Genomic DNA, 16,618 nt, shown 5'->3' with positions numbered 1-16,618 from the left:
ACATTCTCGTGAGGCTTGAAAATGGATACAGTACAATAATTAACTGTGTGTAAAAGGGGGGGAGAGATTTGAGTCCACACCTTCTGGTTTGAGATCTGTCATATGACTTCCATTTCCTGGTACTGTCGGCGTCATCCCAAACACCGCTGACTGAGCGTTCCTGTCGGTTTCTTCATCTTCTCTCCGGTGGACACTCCAAAATCCTGGGCGATCATGTATCAATATGCTACATTTGTCTTATTCCTCACCCTTGGAATTGGTATGTGTTTTCACATCAATAAGCTAGTCTTTAAATCAAATGCAAAAAGTGAGAAAAAGATCGCTATATGTTTCTGCGAAGTGATTAAACTCATGGGACACTACGGGCCTGGTGCCTCTGGGTTCAGGCTAAATGCTGCTCTGGGGATTAAGAAGACGTCTTATTTGTCTGTGGCCTTAAATTATATATACATAAATGTGCTGAGGGTGAATATACGCTAACTTCACAGGCCTTAAAACCAACCCATCGGTTGTTCGTTCCAGTCGTGATGTTGTGCTAATGAAGCTAGCTTTATTGCTAATTGTTACCTACGTCAACAACATCAAACTGGAGAGTCGCTGTGTGCAGCTCAAGGAACTAACGTTACATTTCCCCTCACCGTTGCTAATTTTCTTTTCATGCCGATGTGTAAGAATAAAACTATTCATTGACCGTACCTGTACAGTCAGCTTTAACGTTATAGCGTTACTGCCTTTTCATAATGTGTTGGTCAGTCAACCTTAGCCGTTAGCTTACTTGTTAGATAACACTTGTTTAGAAGCTCAAGTTTGAGGTAACGTTAATGATAAAACCATCTGAGTCATGTCTGCTGCTAAATAACGTAAGCCACACACACCAATGTTAAGAGAGTAAACATGGTACCTAAATCCCAGTTGACGCAAAATAAAACGCATAAACATTAGCTAGCTATGTTAACTAAAATAGTTAGCATTAGCAAACGTTTGACAGTTTACAGTAAAGGCTGCTTTATGGTTGTACGTAGGCTCTAGGTAAGTGGCCTAACTTATGCCGTTGTGAGGATTTAGCTAAGGCTAACGTACATTCACACAGTCATGCGGTCGTCAGGCAAAAACGCAAGTCCTATTCATTTTGAATGGAGGTAATATAGTGCGTTCCATTTGTACTCTGATACTGCACTATGCCTGTAATGTATGTAACGCACTAACTATATAATAATAATAATAATAATAATAATAATAATAATAATAATATAGTTGGTACGTTTAGGCTGGAGGTGGGGGCTGAAAAAAAAACGCAGCAGTGAAAAGTTGAGACATATTCAAGTTTTGACAAAACGCAACTCAACGTTACCCTGCGTTTTCCAATCATGTAACCAACAGTCAATCCGTTTTTTAAGGCGGTATAATGAACATCTATACTTTATCACTGCCACAAGAAAACTTAAAAACTAGCTATAAAGGTAAAAACGTACCAGCCCAGGAGTTTGTGTAACAACTGACTTTCCTTTATGGCTACCCACACATGCATTCTAGGATAGGAGAAAAAACTATTGATTGATTGTATTTCTTTAAACCAATCACAATCGTCTTGGGCAGCGCTAAGCTCCGGATGGTGCAGTAATGTGAGCTATTTAATTAGCTGGATACATGGTTAGATGTAATTTGCTCTTACCATTGTATCGCTGTGTGTACTTCGTCCATAGCAATGTCCCACTTACATAGTAAATGCCTTAAACATATTTTTTGTAAATCTTTACAATTATTCCCCGAAAGAACCAAGCAGGCCTGCCTTATTGCACGATCCAAATTTTCTTCAAAACTTGCCATTTTCAGCATGTATCTTGCTAGCTCGAAGTTTGTTTTTTCCCAAAGCGAAAGGAGTTTGAGAACAGTAACACACAGAGTGGAAGCGGAGGGACACGCTGTACAACCCTATGGAGAATAGCTGGACCGACTGATCTAGTGTGAATGTACCCTTATACTTGTGCTGTGTGTATCGTTCTAGCGTATCTCTTTAAAAGGGAAACAGCCATTGCTATAAGATCACTTTTATTTCAGATAAGTGTTTTAAATGAGGAATCCACTGTCAGTTCTTAGCTCGCTAATGTTATGTTACATTTCTGATACTTTATGCGCTGTGATTAAGCTAACATTTTGTCACAAAGGTTATAGTTTGCTTATAGTGCAGTTAGTTTTTCTTGAAAGTTAATCTCAAATGCTGACATACACAACATTCTGTGACCTATCAGGTTATGTGACCTTAGGGATTTCAGCTATGTTTCCACTGCAAATGTTTTTATCGCACATGATAACACAATGCTTTTGATAGGCGTTTACAAAATAATGCTTCCAAAGACAGGGTCACGAAATGTGATAGCGGTGATTTCAATGTACCAAAATCTGTGTGAGGAAAAATATATTTTCAAGTGATGACCAAATATTGTCAGCCTAAAGTGTAGTTGACGTTATGTCTTACAACCCGGCCCTTCAGTACAAATACAGGATTTTTATAACAAGATCACACACAGCTATGTGAGTTTGAGTTAATGTCAGGTGCTTTTATAAATTTATGATACTTGGAGATTGTGGCAGGCAGCTGTTGTTGAGTTGACGACATTGCATACTGGTAAAACCATGTAGTAAATCTGAATGGACCTTGGCTTCCCTTCTGTTAATTGTATACAATTTCTTAGAGCCAGTAGAAAGGTACAGGCCTTTTTTCTGCAAGTAGGACAGAACATTTCTGTACTGTCATTGTAAAAATATTGCTATAGTGTTTTCTTGTCAACTTGGGGTCATGTAACTCTTCTGTATAATAAATAGCTCTTAAATACACTTATGTGGCAGGTGACCTAGGATATTTACAGCCTGTTCACAATATTCCTGATCAAGTTGTATTTTAGTACATGGCACTTTGGCTGTGGAGGTTATCCAATGTCAGATGGAGGATGGTGCTACTGACTTTGTGGTTGTTTGTGAAAAAATGTGTGGGTCTCTCATATTTGAACAGATATACTTCAAATGTAGTGCCCATGAGTTTCCACTTTTTGCAACTATACTTTTAGTGAAGAGAGTAACCTATTAAGTTCTAACTGGAGTCATTTTTTGTTTTCTTTTCAGCGTTCCAGCTGTCACATGGCACTGTGGTGAATGTCCGAGACAAAGACAACCAGTTATGCCTCTTTGCCAATCTAATGGTCAACTTTTCAGTCTCCTATGAAGTAGCTGACAATAAGGTGAGTGTCTGGTCTTAGTCACAGTTCCTCAGTGTTCTACTAAGACCGACTGTGTTATATTTAGTACATCAGGCTACACAGTCACCTTATGAAGTTTGCCAATAGAGCAAAGCAGCTCTGCTCCTATCAGGCTGCCTCAGCAGCGTGACTATCACACAACTCTTGTGGAAGCAAATGTCATCATGGAAAGGGGAAATAAGGGGAGTCACTACAAAGCAAATAGCTTTTTTTGCTATTCAGCATTTCGTTTTCCTGGTGCATATCCTGCAATTTCTTTCACATAATCTGTCTATCACTCCTTGGCCTATTGGAATAATGTTAATGCCATGTTTACAGGGGAAGTGCTTTAGGTGACAGATGCTTAAAAACGACAGAATAGAAGAGTTAGCTAGACGTTTGTAAGAATTATGATTTATTTTTTTGTGTGAAGCACATCAGATGAACAATTAAAGTACACTCCCTCTTACTTGCTTGGTGGCAGATGCTTTTCATGAATTAAAGTGGCCATATTATGCTCATTTTCAGGTTCATAATTGTATTTTGAGGTTGTACCAGAATGTGTTTACATGGTTTAATTTTCAAAAAACACCATATTTTTGTTCTACTGCACATTGCTGCAGCTCCTCTTTTCACACGCTGTCAGGTTTCTGTTTTAGCTACAGAGTGAGACCTCTTAATTTCTGTAACATCTCTGTTGTGAGTCGCACATGCACAGTAGCTAGGTAAGGATTACATGAGCTAGCTCCAACTTCGGCCTGTACAAGGCAGGATTAGCCGGGAGACTTCTTCTAAACTAGGGCGCACTTCCAACTTTGTGTGGAATACCTGCAGAACAGGGACATGTAAGTAGTTCTATACAATTTATTTTGTAGATTAGGGTGAATTTGTGTGTGTTGTAGCAGTGTTTTGTCATTGAGAACGAGCTAGCATGCTAGCGCTAGCATGCTAACGGTTAGCCCCCTAGGCCCCTCGTCTCGGCTAGTGACGTAGAAAGCCGTGCAGATTTTGAACAGCTCGCCCGGAGACTGAAGGGAGGACACATTCAGAAACCGTATCTCACTCAAAACAGCATGGATGTTTTTTTTTTTCAAAGTTTGTATGCGTGTGGAAGCACCAGAGACACAAAATAACACCCCAAATCCCAGAAAATGATCTTTTTCATAATATGGGCACTTTAAAATATACTTCAGCGTCAGTGTATCTGTCCCAGGAGCTAAAACTCTAAGTAAAGTTTTTTTTCCTTGTGGTCTCTGAAGTTTGCTTTTAAACAGTTTGACATCAAACTTGTATAATGTCATTAAATATGGTTACATTCTGCTCTCTTTTAGACTGCAACAGTCGAGTTTGAACTTCCTGCCAAAGTCACAACAGATGAAAGTACATGTGATACCACAAGCTCAACGTTGAAGCTTAATTTTGGAGAAGGTCACTCCTGGAGTGTGAACTTCACCATCGATGGAAAAATGTACCAGACAGACACCATCATCTTTTCCTACAACCTCAGCGACACAACCGTCTTCCCTAATTCTGTATTAAACGGTAACCTCTACACCTCACTGTGCAATCAAAAATACACACGATTCACAGGCCTTCTACTGATGCTGATGGGTTTTTGAATTTTTTTAGAAACCAAAACTGTTGCCGTGAAGCCTCACATAACAGATATAGGCGTGGACACCTGCTACTCATGCAAGAGTAAAGACACGATCGAAGCTGATGCGGTTAATCAGACGCTTTGGAACGTGCTCATACAGGCTTTTGTCAGTAACAACAGCACAAGTGAAAACAGTAAGTGCATGATGCAGCGTCACATTTCATCCTGCTTCTAATATTTCTCTCCTGTTTACATTTATTGTCTATTCTTTCACACAGTTACTTCTTGTGCTGCCGATGTACCCATAACTGTTGCCCCCACCACTCATGCCACCAGTACTACCACTGCAGCTCCAGTCACAAACTCCACTACCCCTCCTCCCACAACCACCCCGACCCCCACCCTCCCCACACCCACCACTGGGAAGTACAGCATCAGGCGTGATGAAAACGGCACAGCCTGTCTGATGGCCAACATTGGTTTGCGGATTGGTTTCAAGCAAGAAGAGGTATGTTCATAAACACAAAATTATAATGTTGTAACCTTGCTTTCCAGATGATGTACAGATGATCTTCCATAGTCCTTTTGCTGATTTGATTCTCTTCTCTTCTCTTCCCTTCCCTTCCCAAGATGAACTTTGAGCCTAACGGGACCAAAGTCTCTGGATCATGTGGAGTCAACAGCAGTGAGCTGATACTGACATCCAACACAATGACCATCATGCTCACTTTCACCAATGTAAGTTTGATAAACCTGCTTGGTCACATTTTCTTAGTGTTTAAAGACGGCTTTAAAATTGTAAGATAATGATAACCAAGAACATTTTCTGTTGTATTTCCAATTTTTTAAAACATTTTGGGCAACATCAAAGCCAAGGCAAGGCAGCTTTATTTGTATAGCACGTTTCAGCAACAGGGCAATTCAAAGTGATTTTATATAAAACATTTAAGAGCAGTTATAAACAAATTAAAAACGGATAAAAGTTACAGTGCAGTATAAGAAATGAACAATTATTTAAAGAATGGCAGCATCAAAAAAGGTCTTCAGCCTTGATTTAAAAGAACTGAGAGTTGCTGCGGACCTCCAGTTTTCTGGGACTTTGTTCCAGATATGTGGAGCATAAAAACTGAACGCTGCTTCCCCCTGTTTAGTTCTGACTCTGGGGACAACAAGCAGACCTGTCCCAGACAACTTGAGAGGTCTGGGTGGGTCATAGTGTAGCAGCAGATCAGAAATGTATTTTGGCCTTAAACCAAAATCCTGCTGAGACCGTAAGTCCTTTAACCCTTGATATAGTCTAAAAGGCTGACTTTGTAATTGTCTTAATGTAGCTGTTGAAATTCAGGTCTGAGTCCATGACTACACCAAGATTTCTGGCTTTGTCTAATGTTTTTAACATTGTCGTTTGAAGCTGAGCACTGACTTTTAATCGTTCCTCTTTTGCTCCAAAAACAACCACCTCAGTTTTTTCTTCATAAAATTTAAAGAAAGTTCTGGCACATCCAGTCATTAATGCGTTCAATGCAGTTCCTCCGTATTTGTATTGGATTATAGTCCCCTGGCGATAAGGTTATGTAAATTTGTGTGTCGTCCGCATAACTATGGTAACTTATTTTGTTGTTTTCCATAATCTGAGCTAGTGGAAGCATGCAGATGTTGAACAGAAGAAGCAATGGGGTCTTCAGCCTTTATCAAAGGCAATTTGTCAATTTTAGATCAGTGGTTCCTAACTTTTTTCAGATGCAAAGAAAACGCAGTGAAATGTTTAGGCATATTTTCCTTTCCCCCCCTCTCTCTCTCTCTCTTTAACAGTAAGTTTGCAGTCATACTACTAACAGAGTGTCAGAAGCTAACCATTTATCCATTTAATTGTAGCTATCCATTTAGACTTTTCTATTGCTAACTAGTTTTTATGCACTCTTAATCAGTTTGGGGTGTTACAGTTGACTCAGGTCAGTGTGAAACTGAGATGAAGTTGAATGGTTACTGGTTATTGTGACAATAAATACACTAAGATCAGCTTCAAACCAATTTATAATCCCTGTGTGTGTGTGGGTTTTTTTGTTTCTACATGAATATGTGTGCATATTATGTATGAAAATATTAGTATTTTAATAATTAGTTGTGTAACGTGTTATTAGTGTTTACTAGTGTGACATGCAGCGATGCTTCTGTTGCCTGTAACGTCTTTTTCGGAGCGTCAGAGAGCAGCGCAGACATTTAGCTAGGTGGCATCGTAATGAGGCACCGAAATCCGCGTTGCTATTCCATCCGGTAGATACCGGCCACCGGTGCCGTATTAGTACCGGATTTGACATACGCTGTTAACGTGAACAGAAAATTACGTTGCCTGTTCACGGCAAACGCACGTGTGTGGAAAGTGGTCGCACAACAGCTTAAATGTTATGTTGCATGCGAACGTAGTGTTTAAACTTTACGGAGACAACTAAATAAAATATTGACTTCTTTTGAAATAAGATTTTCCAGTTTTGTAGGTTTTGATTTGTTTTTATATACTAAAAATAGACAAATATTGAACAGGTGGTTACCAAAGGGGGCAACCAGACGTCACAAAACGGTTGCCAATTGACTCAATGTGGTTGCCAAGGGCAACCGTAACTGTCGAGCCCTGGTTCATCCAGACAGGATGCAACAGAATGTAAAATGTTCACTCAAGGTAACCGTCGTCCCTGAACAAAGAAAAGGGAAATCTATGTATCCTGGATGTTCTGGATGCAGAGTCTGTGTTAGCCTTCTGTAATTGAGATAGCTGCTCGGATGGGATTTTGTGAAATTTAATTTGTTCAAAATAAATTATTTTGATGCATATTTTTCTGTGTCTATTTTCTGTCTAACAGGACACAAAGAAATTCCGCCTACATGCTCTGAACATCACCGGAAAGATGAGCTCTGGTAATTCGATGTATCATATCTACCCACCATCTACACAGAATCCACACTGAGAAGCAAGCTAATGTTGAGTTTTTCTTTTATATCTGTGTTTCTTTCAAGGTGTGTCATTTTCTGAAGCAAACACCAACCTGAGTCTGTGGGAGGCAGCTGTCGGCACCTCTTACATGTGTAACAAGGAGCAGAACTACACCATCACCAGCCCACTCACCCTCTACACCTTCGACCTTCAAGTACAGCCATTTGGAGTCAAGAATGATGTTTTCAGCACAGGTAGGTTATTCTTTAATGTCTCTTAAAACAGACTCTGCTGACCAGACCCTGCCCCAACTGTTTCAGATTTAGAGTCTGGGGGGGGAAATGGCTGATGAGGTATATTGTTAGTTTGTACCGGCACTAGGGCTTTTATACTAGGGTGATTATACACACTTAAAATGAGTGGTTCTCAACGTTTTTGAAGCAATGTCTGCTCATGGTCCATCACAAGTCATCTGAAGGGTTTCTAGAAGAGGGGGAAGTATCCAGTGTTTCGCAAAAAAAGAAAAAGGCAAAAATTGGAGGAAAATTTGGTGAGAAAAAATAGACATAATGTTGTTAAGTAGTCTTGGGACTACTTAACCCTTGTGTTGTCTTCCCGTCAACTTTGAAAAAAATTCTACACATTTTCAGCGCTTTCTACGTCCCTTATTTTCTGATATAAAACAAAAATTGACAACGGGTCAATGTGACCCGAAGTCAACACAAGGGTTAAAGGACAAATCCAGCACAAAATGAACCTAGGGGTTAATAACACGTGTACCGAGTCGACCGTTCTCTGGGATTTGTTTTCATGCTAATCGAATGTGACCAGTTTATTCGCAAACCGCTAATTAGCTTATTGGGAAAACAGTCATGACCAGTCGAACGACAGTAACCAGTAACCTAGCTCAAGCACGGCGTTCATGGTTCGACTGGTTTTCCCAAGATGGTGCCCGCCTGTATATGTGAACGGTACCGTCTTTATAAACTATCTTTTTAATAAACTGTCTGTACACTTACAAAGTTCTCAATGCTTCGGTTGACATGTAGGGACCCTCATTATGCTACCGTGGAAGTGTGGTGCTATTTTGAGCCTTGTTAGTGGTATAGAAATTGCGATTTCTTTTTACTTTACCCGTGCCCCGACGACTAGCTTTATAAGCTAATTAGCGGTTTGCGATAAAACTGGTCACATTTGATTAGCATGAAAACACATGTGTTATTAACCCCTAAGTTCATTTGGGCCGGCTTTGTCCTTTTAAGGGGACCTGACCCTAGTTTTAAATCCTCAAAAGATGCATTCCCATTTATTATCAAGTCCATCCTAGGCTAATGTCAATGTCATGATCACTTCAAAAACACCCAAATTACCTCTTGCAGAATGTCTTCATTTGTATTAAGTGCATCCACTATCCTCTATCATGCCAAACAGCGTTGCCAGATGTACGATCATTTTGCCCTCTGCACGCTGTACTATCAATAATGCCAGTACCATAATGTCCGATAATTTGACCTCTGCATCTGGCCCACTGGCGGAAGATGTAGCAGCCACAAACTTCGAGTTGTTTTGAGTGCACCAGTAAGTTTTCATGCAGAATATAAACAGGCTTCTAGTCGGGCTGTCTTGTAATTTAATTTTGTAATAGTAGGCAATTACAAAAAATGTCAGACTGATGGACACATACCCCCTTCCATGCATCATAGCTACATCAGCTTGCTTTAAAAAACCCTGATGTGTGTAGATTTGTAAGCGTGTCAAAAACTCATTTAATTTATTTTTTTTTTTTTTAAAATTACACATTTACACCTATTTGTTCTTGTGGTTACGATTTGCGTACGGTAAAGTTGACTTAAAATACGATAATTTGTAGGCTCTGGTACGATAGTTGTAACATTTCCCATCTGGCAACGCTGATTCAAAAGATGTTTATTTTCATGTGGGAGCTTTTTTAAGTGTTGTATTTTGGCACAGCTGATGGCAAATAATCTGAACTGCTGTCCTGCTATGTTGTTAATCACAAAAACCGCTGTTCCACCTGCTGACTGACTCTCTTTTTATCTGCAGCCCATGAATGTTCTTTGGATGACACCAGCATCTTAATCCCAATCATTGTGGGGGCTGCTCTGGCCGGCTTGATTCTCATTGTAGTGATTGCTTACGTGATTGGTCGAAGAAAGACTTATGTTGGATATCAGACACTTTAAATCCAGTTTGCAATCAATATCACGGGGTTCCCAAGCCTGGTCCTTGGGTTTTGTATGCAATTGTTTAATTGGCAAATAACTTAAAAAAAAAAAATCTAAACTAAAGTCTCTGCTGGGAAAACATGAGATGCAGTATTGAAGTTATTGGCCATTATGAGACATGAAATGCACATGGAGCATTAATGATACTATAATAAGGAGTGAAAATTCATGTAAAGATTCGATTCAGTTCAGGTTCAGTGTTTTTTTTTGTTTTTTTTCCCCAAGGACCAAACTTGTCTACCCCCAATGTTTGTGTTTCTTTTTTGTTGTTTTCTGGATGTCTTGTCTTTCCTTTTTTGTTGTTAATGAGCAAGTGCAACATCCACACAACCTTTTTTATTTTATTTTTTATTTAAGTAAAAAATGAAAGGTTTCTACACAGGTACAGTACACCTCAACATTTACAAAAGCCTCTGGACATTAATTTTTTTTACGCATTTTTAGCACAAGATGTGTGACAATTTAAATTGGTTGCTGTAGGATCTTGCACTTGCTCTGCAGACATTCCCTTTTTGTTTTATGTTATTATTTCATCTTTGTGCACATTTTAGTTTTTACTTCCTTTTATGTTTCGACTTTTCATCCCCATAATTATTTACATTAAGACATAAAGGAATGATCATTTTCAACAGCATTTTTCCACAAATCGAAGAAAGATGTTGAATCAGCTTTCTTTATTCCCAGAAATTCATTTACAAGGATGAAAGTCTACTCCATTTTGAAAGTAGTCAAGGAAAATATGCTTTAACCCATGTTTGCCCCTGTAGAGCAGGAGCAACATTGGAATTATTGTCCTAATTATGCGGCTCAAATCATATTTGGAATGAAAAATTAAAGTGTTTAAAATGAATAGACCTTTTTCATGGAGGACATTTTGGCATCAAAGCCGTAAAAGTCCAGGTGGAACTAATGACATTAACGATGGCTCACATACATTTCAGTGACAAATCGTCGTTAGTGTTATTAATTACACCTGAGCTTTGCCTGCTGTACTATGTCAAAATGTCTGCTGTTTTAAAAGGTCTTATATTTGCACACACTCCAGTCAGAATAAATCTGAGGAAAAAAAGGTCAATCGTTTGTTTTTTTTCTCACACAATACATTTTGGCATTAGGTTTAGAAAAGGGAGAGTTATGTTGTGTAGATGTTCACTTTCATGAGGCTATTTACATATAAATGCACTAAGGCACTCTTCACATTTTTGCATTATGTTGAGACTGTTGTCACATTATTTCACCTGTGTATAGGCGTGGGCTTGGCCTGAGCTCTGAGGGCTGCAGCTGGATCAGTGCATGTTAAAGCCCTTAAACGTTAATCTGAAGTATTTCTCTGTAACATTAAATATAATTACTGAACAAGCAACAATCAAAGGTAAAGTTCAGAAAGTGATATGTGGTATTTCATGGAGTATAACACAGGAATAGTTTTGTGATATTGGCTTTCTTGCCAAGAGTAAGATAAGAAGATTGATACCACTCTCGTGGTTTTTTATATATATATATATATATATATATATATATATATATATATATATATATATATATATATATATATATATATATATATATATATATATAATAGTGGTTTGCAGATTTTGCTTTAGCTTCATATTTGCGGACATGAGTGGTGTCAATCTTGTCATCTAACTCTCGGCAAGAGAGCAAGAAAGGGTATTTTCATTAAAAGCTCAGCGTATTTGCTCCATCAGGACCTTGTGGGTGTGGTTTGAGCTTTTTTGTTCAAGAGTGCTGGAAAAGAACAAAACAATCCCACATCTGTCTTTAAAAAGTTAGGAAAACCACTGAAGTAAGTGATATAATCTCATGTGAAATAGACAAAGTTGTTGGCAGAAAGTTGTTTTCACGTAGTCGCTCATAGTAAGAAGCTGGAAGCAAGTTTTCGGGAGCTTTAAAGTCAGGGAATTAGTGCAGGTTGCATTGATGTAGTATCAGGGATGAAGGCAATCCCCTGAATGTGTATTTCTGTAATATTAGAAAGCCAACGGTACACATGGTAGGAGCTGTGTATTGTTGCTTAATTCGAGCAGAGTGCTGTGTACTGTTAGCCTTGTTCCAACTCTTGAGTACTGGAGCAAAGCAGGCAGAAATAGTTGCATTTTTGAGTTACTTATAAAGTTAGCTTTCCCAGGACATTGTGTGTGTGTGTGTGTGTGTGTGTGTGTGTGTGTGTGTGTGTGTGTGTGTGTGTGTGTAATAGTTCCAAATCAAATACGAGCTTTGATTTTTGCTTGTGATTGTTGCTGTCTTGTGTATTTCAGCATTGTACAAACTGTTGCCTTGATTATGAAGATGGTTTTGCAGCACTGGTATAAATGTATATGTTAGACATTTTCTCAACGTTAATCTCCCTTGTTCTCAATAAATCATCTAACGGGTTATCATGACGACTGTGCCTTGCTTAATGATACAGTTTTGTTTTGTTCATTCAATAATTGCTAATACTGTTAAGATGTCATTTTGGTAACTTTGAGAACATTGCACACACGTGTTCAGTAAAGGGAATTTGTGCTGCAAGACCATCTTATAAAAAATGTGTTATGTGGAAAGAAGTAACTACAGATTTCATCTCCATTCACTCAAGCTATTATCTATAATACATTGGATTATAAATTGTGTGTCAGACTAAAGTGGAGCTTTTAGTCTTTTTAGATTTATGGAAATAAAAATGCGTTGCTGCCTTGGACACCTGAGTAAATGTTTATTCCTGCTTTGAATACTTGGGGGCATCTTTGAGTCAGTTAGCAGGCTACGTCTTTCTTTCAGCCGTTTATGCCTTAATCATTAATATTTTTTATTTCAATTCTTCTGTTCAACATATAAGACATTCACCTTTCTGCTCTCTTCACTCCCGTCTAGCTGAGGATTGCCAGGCTGATGCGGAGAGCTTCCTTGTTCCCATAGCTGTCGGAGTTGCCCTGCTTGTTCTCATTCTTATTGTTCTGCTGGCCTATTTCATCGGGAGAAAGAGATACATGGCCACCAGCTACGAGTCTTTATAGTTTATAGTTAAACTTTCCTCATTTAGACCTAAGCTCTTCAAAGGATAGTCGGGGAATCGCTGCCTTTGACTAATTGTGAAAAATTACTGTGTTGTATTCACGTTTCCATGTAGTGTTTAGTGCTGTTGACTTCCTAACTGTGTTCGGAAAGGAATTAATTGATGTTTTGGGAAATGTGCAAAAGTTAGATGAGAACATTGATACCACTCTCATGTCTAAACGGTAAATATGAAGCTGCAGCCGGTTGGCTTAGCACAAAAACTGAAAACGGGATAAACAGCTTGGCTAGCATAAATCGACTCTAAAGCTCGCAACATGTTATAACTCTTTCGTTTCATCCATTCAAAATCAGTGGTGTAAAATTTAAATGTTGGGTTTGCACAGGACTGTTTCTTGGCCCAGCACAGTGACTTGCTGGATCCCCACTGCTTCCAAAATGGCTCCCTATTTACGTATTCTTCTGAAAATTACTCATTGGCTGCATATGCCAAAACATCTAGAATGGCCATTAAATAATTTGATGAAACAGCTCTTATAGACTTTTCAAACGTTATTGGACTGAATAGATCAAAGTCTGATTATATAAAGAATACTTTTGGGGTGTTTGTGACACTGCAGATGAATGTATTTAACTGAAAGAGTGGTATTGATTTGACTTTCCGCATGAGAGCATTTCCCAAAATGTCGGTCTGTTCCTTTTAAGTTTTGTTGCTGATCCTGCCTAACGTTAATGTTCATAGCGACTAAAAAGTAATAACCACTTGAGTAATTTCTTTTTTGTGTCATTAGAATATTTAATACCCCTTTTATCTAATCTCTAAACTTTGTGTAGGTTCCTGCTGCTCTGCCTGTTTTTTCTTTAACTCTTTGTGGACTGTAATCCTAAATTCTGCCCTGAGTAATGTTTTCTACTGACTAAAACCACTAACCTGCTGTCTGTCTCCTATCTATCTGTCTGTCTGTCTCTCTTTCTGTATGTCTGTCTGTCTGTCAGCTGAGGAATGCTTCCTGGACTCTGATTTGAGCTTTTTGGTGCCCATTGCAGTGGGCGTGGCTCTCAGCTTCCTAATCATCCTTGTGCTTATCTCTTACCTGATTGGCCGGAGGAAGAGTCGTACTGGCTACCAGTCTGTATAATTCAACCCTGCTGCTTCTGCCTCTCGCACCCTTTCAACCCTCATACAGTATCTCTTAAAAACACATTCCCTACCCGTCAGTGCATCGAAAGCATCCCAAATTTCCCGCTCATTTCTGTTTGCCTAAAAATAACCTTTGGCTCATTTCTCGTACACAGTTTAAAATTTCTCCCAGCAACCACCCCCAAAGGTTTTCGTTGTTTTTGCTTTGATGCCAATGACTGAACTAAGTACCAAAACATTTATGATCAATATTGCATTGTTTGATTGTAGATTGCATGTTTTTGAATAAATTAAATTTATGGCTGTGATTAGCCGTCCACCTCTTCCCCCAGAGAGACCTCGCTCCTCCCGCCCCAGAGAGGCTTTTTCCCTCTCGGTTTCTGTGCTGTATAATAGTGTATGTGTAAATTACTCTCTTGTATAGAATGAATGACATTCATTTTTGATGACGTGAATGTAACGAGCAAGCTCCACTGTTGTCATTCACATCCCAAACGCCAATGTTTTCACATTATTTTAACCTTTATGTAACATAAATTTATACCTAAATGAAACACTACCTGCTGCACATATAATCATTTAATTGTAGTTTGATGAAAGGGACACTAACTAAGACACTTTACCAGCGTTTGGACCAGTTTTATTTTTGTGTTTTGGGAGATGTGTAATGTTTTATCTTTCTCATTCATGTAAGGATGATTTATTTTCTTTAAATGTACACTTCTTAAAAGATTTACAATTGAGCATTTGGTGAATTAATTACAGTGTTGTTCCGTTATAATCCTATGTTAATTCAAAAGTTTAACAAACTGATGTTTTGGCGACCTGGTTTAAATTTAAACCTCCATTGGTCACAGTAATTAAACCATGTTGAATGTACATTATTTTCCCTTCATGAGATAGTACAGTAACATTAACAGCATGAGCAGTATGAAGATCATGAGTAATATTAAAGTCACACCATTTCATTTATACGACCCTCAGTTTCGTACATTCGATCACTCCCCTCCGACAGTTTCGTGCCTTTCTGTTGTGCACCTCTGAGTTGCTTACTTGAAGCTTGTCTCCATCTGATGAAGAATGTGATATGATGAGCTTGTTTAACACAAGTGGGGAACAAATTAAATACAGTTTAGTTCTTGTTTTGTATCGCTGTCATTCTTTTTAACAGTTCACCTTTCAGTGTGAAGTTGAGGAACAGGAAGCTTGCTAGTCTTATGACAAAGCTGAATTCAAAGGTTAACGGTTGTAAACTAAACATTCACGCCGCTGAGTGAACTGCCGTGATTGCTCACAACGACATGTTTTTTTTTATAACCAGACGCACTCTCAATCCAGCTATTGCAGATGTGCAAGTTTACACAGGTCACACCGGTTGATGTATTACTGAGAATAGTTTGGGGATAAACGGTTAACTTGTGTTTTATTGATATTGGCTTTACTTCCTTGTTGTTTGGGGTCCCTGTTTGTAAAAGTAACAATATTTGCAAAATTAACCAATTATTTTCCTTGAAATACTTTTTTATATTTCTTCTGGAATTATCAAACCCCAAGTAAGTGTTGTAACCTTTCCCTTTGTCACAAACTGGGCCTGCACATTTGATCAAGTTAAGAAAACATGTCGGTCTGTTGGTATAGCTCTACCACTTTGGTCCAGACTGAAACATCTCTACAACTGTTGAATGGATTGGGACAAAATATATTACAAATATTCATGTTCCCCTGAGGATGGAGCCTAATGACTTTGGTGATCCCCGGACTTTTCCTCTTAGCGCCACCATTTGATTTACATTTGTGGTTTGTCAACTATTAGATGGCTTGCCGTAGAATTAGCTTCAGACATTCAAAGTCCTCGTCAAGATGACTTAGAACTAATAACTTTGGTGATCCTTTTTGCGCCATCATCTTTACCAAATATCTGCAATACTGTTGACATACCCATCATACTCAGCTGAAGTAGCTAATTAGCTAAACAAAGATGTTAGCATTTAGCACAAAGCACCACTGTGCCTCACAGAGTAGCTAGCATGGCTGTAGATTCTTACCCTTTTTACAACTAATTTCATGTTTTAAACGAATGAACTATACAGTATATTCCCTTTGTAAGCCCAAAAGGGTTCTGTTAGACCTCTAATAAACAAAACCGTTCTCCAAAACTCCAGTAACAGAAATCCAAATAAACTTAGTGATGCGTAAAAACTTCTGTCAACACCAATCATAAATTTAAAGGATATAAAAATGATCATGAAATTAGTTAGACAGTGGATGTCCAAATGTATGTCAAAGGTTTAACAGAACAACTATTATAGTATTACTAAACTATACTAATTGTAGAGTTTTACTGAAAATTACAGAGTTTAGATGTGTTGAAAGCTTTTTTTAAGTTGATGTGTCCTATGTGTCAGTCCCATGTGGAAGAAAACTTACAGGACATACCAGAACATTGTATTTATT

The 16,618-nt window shown here is 38.5% G+C and overlaps 1 protein-coding gene across 3 annotated transcripts; it reads left to right on the top strand.

Moving 5' to 3' along the window:
- Positions 1-109: 109 nt before the first annotated feature.
- Positions 110-15,306, top strand: lamp2 (lysosomal-associated membrane protein 2). 3 transcript variants are annotated; one of them, XM_078260292.1, is made up of 9 exons: positions 110-259; positions 3,121-3,236; positions 4,565-4,775; positions 4,863-5,024; positions 5,109-5,338; positions 5,461-5,568; positions 7,689-7,743; positions 7,843-8,013; positions 14,020-15,306. In XM_078260292.1, the coding sequence occupies exons 1-9, from the start codon at positions 214-216 to the stop codon at positions 14,160-14,162; spliced, it is 1,242 nt and encodes a 413-aa protein (XP_078116418.1). In that variant the 5' UTR covers positions 110-213; the 3' UTR covers positions 14,163-15,306. The 3 variants fall into 3 exon arrangements, with proteins under 3 accessions (XP_078116418.1, XP_078116417.1, XP_078116420.1); XM_078260291.1 differs by lacking the exon at positions 14,020-15,306 and adding an exon at positions 12,883-13,929; XM_078260294.1 differs by lacking the exon at positions 14,020-15,306 and adding an exon at positions 9,824-11,202 and having other exon boundaries at positions 111-259.
- Positions 15,307-16,618: the final 1,312 nt, after the last annotated feature.

The sequence above is a fragment of the Sander vitreus genome, chromosome 10 (genome assembly GCF_031162955.1).
Source record: "Sander vitreus isolate 19-12246 chromosome 10, sanVit1, whole genome shotgun sequence".
In the NCBI taxonomy this organism is placed as follows: domain Eukaryota; kingdom Metazoa; phylum Chordata; class Actinopteri; order Perciformes; family Percidae; genus Sander; species Sander vitreus.
Note: the sequence above shows the minus strand (reverse complement) of the source record. Positions and strands in the feature narration are given on the sequence as shown.

Bases quoted from the DNA above. Each gene is read 5' to 3' on its own strand.
- lamp2 (XM_078260292.1), top strand. From the start codon at position 214: ATGTATCAATATGCTACATTTGTCTTATTCCTCACCCTTGGAATTG. The intron at 260-3,120 runs GTATGTGTTTTC...TTTTCTTTTCAG, and splicing joins ATTCCTCACCCTTGGAATTG to CGTTCCAGCTGTCACATGGC. The intron at 5,569-7,688 runs GTAAGTTTGATA...TCTGTCTAACAG, and splicing joins TCATGCTCACTTTCACCAAT to GACACAAAGAAATTCCGCCT.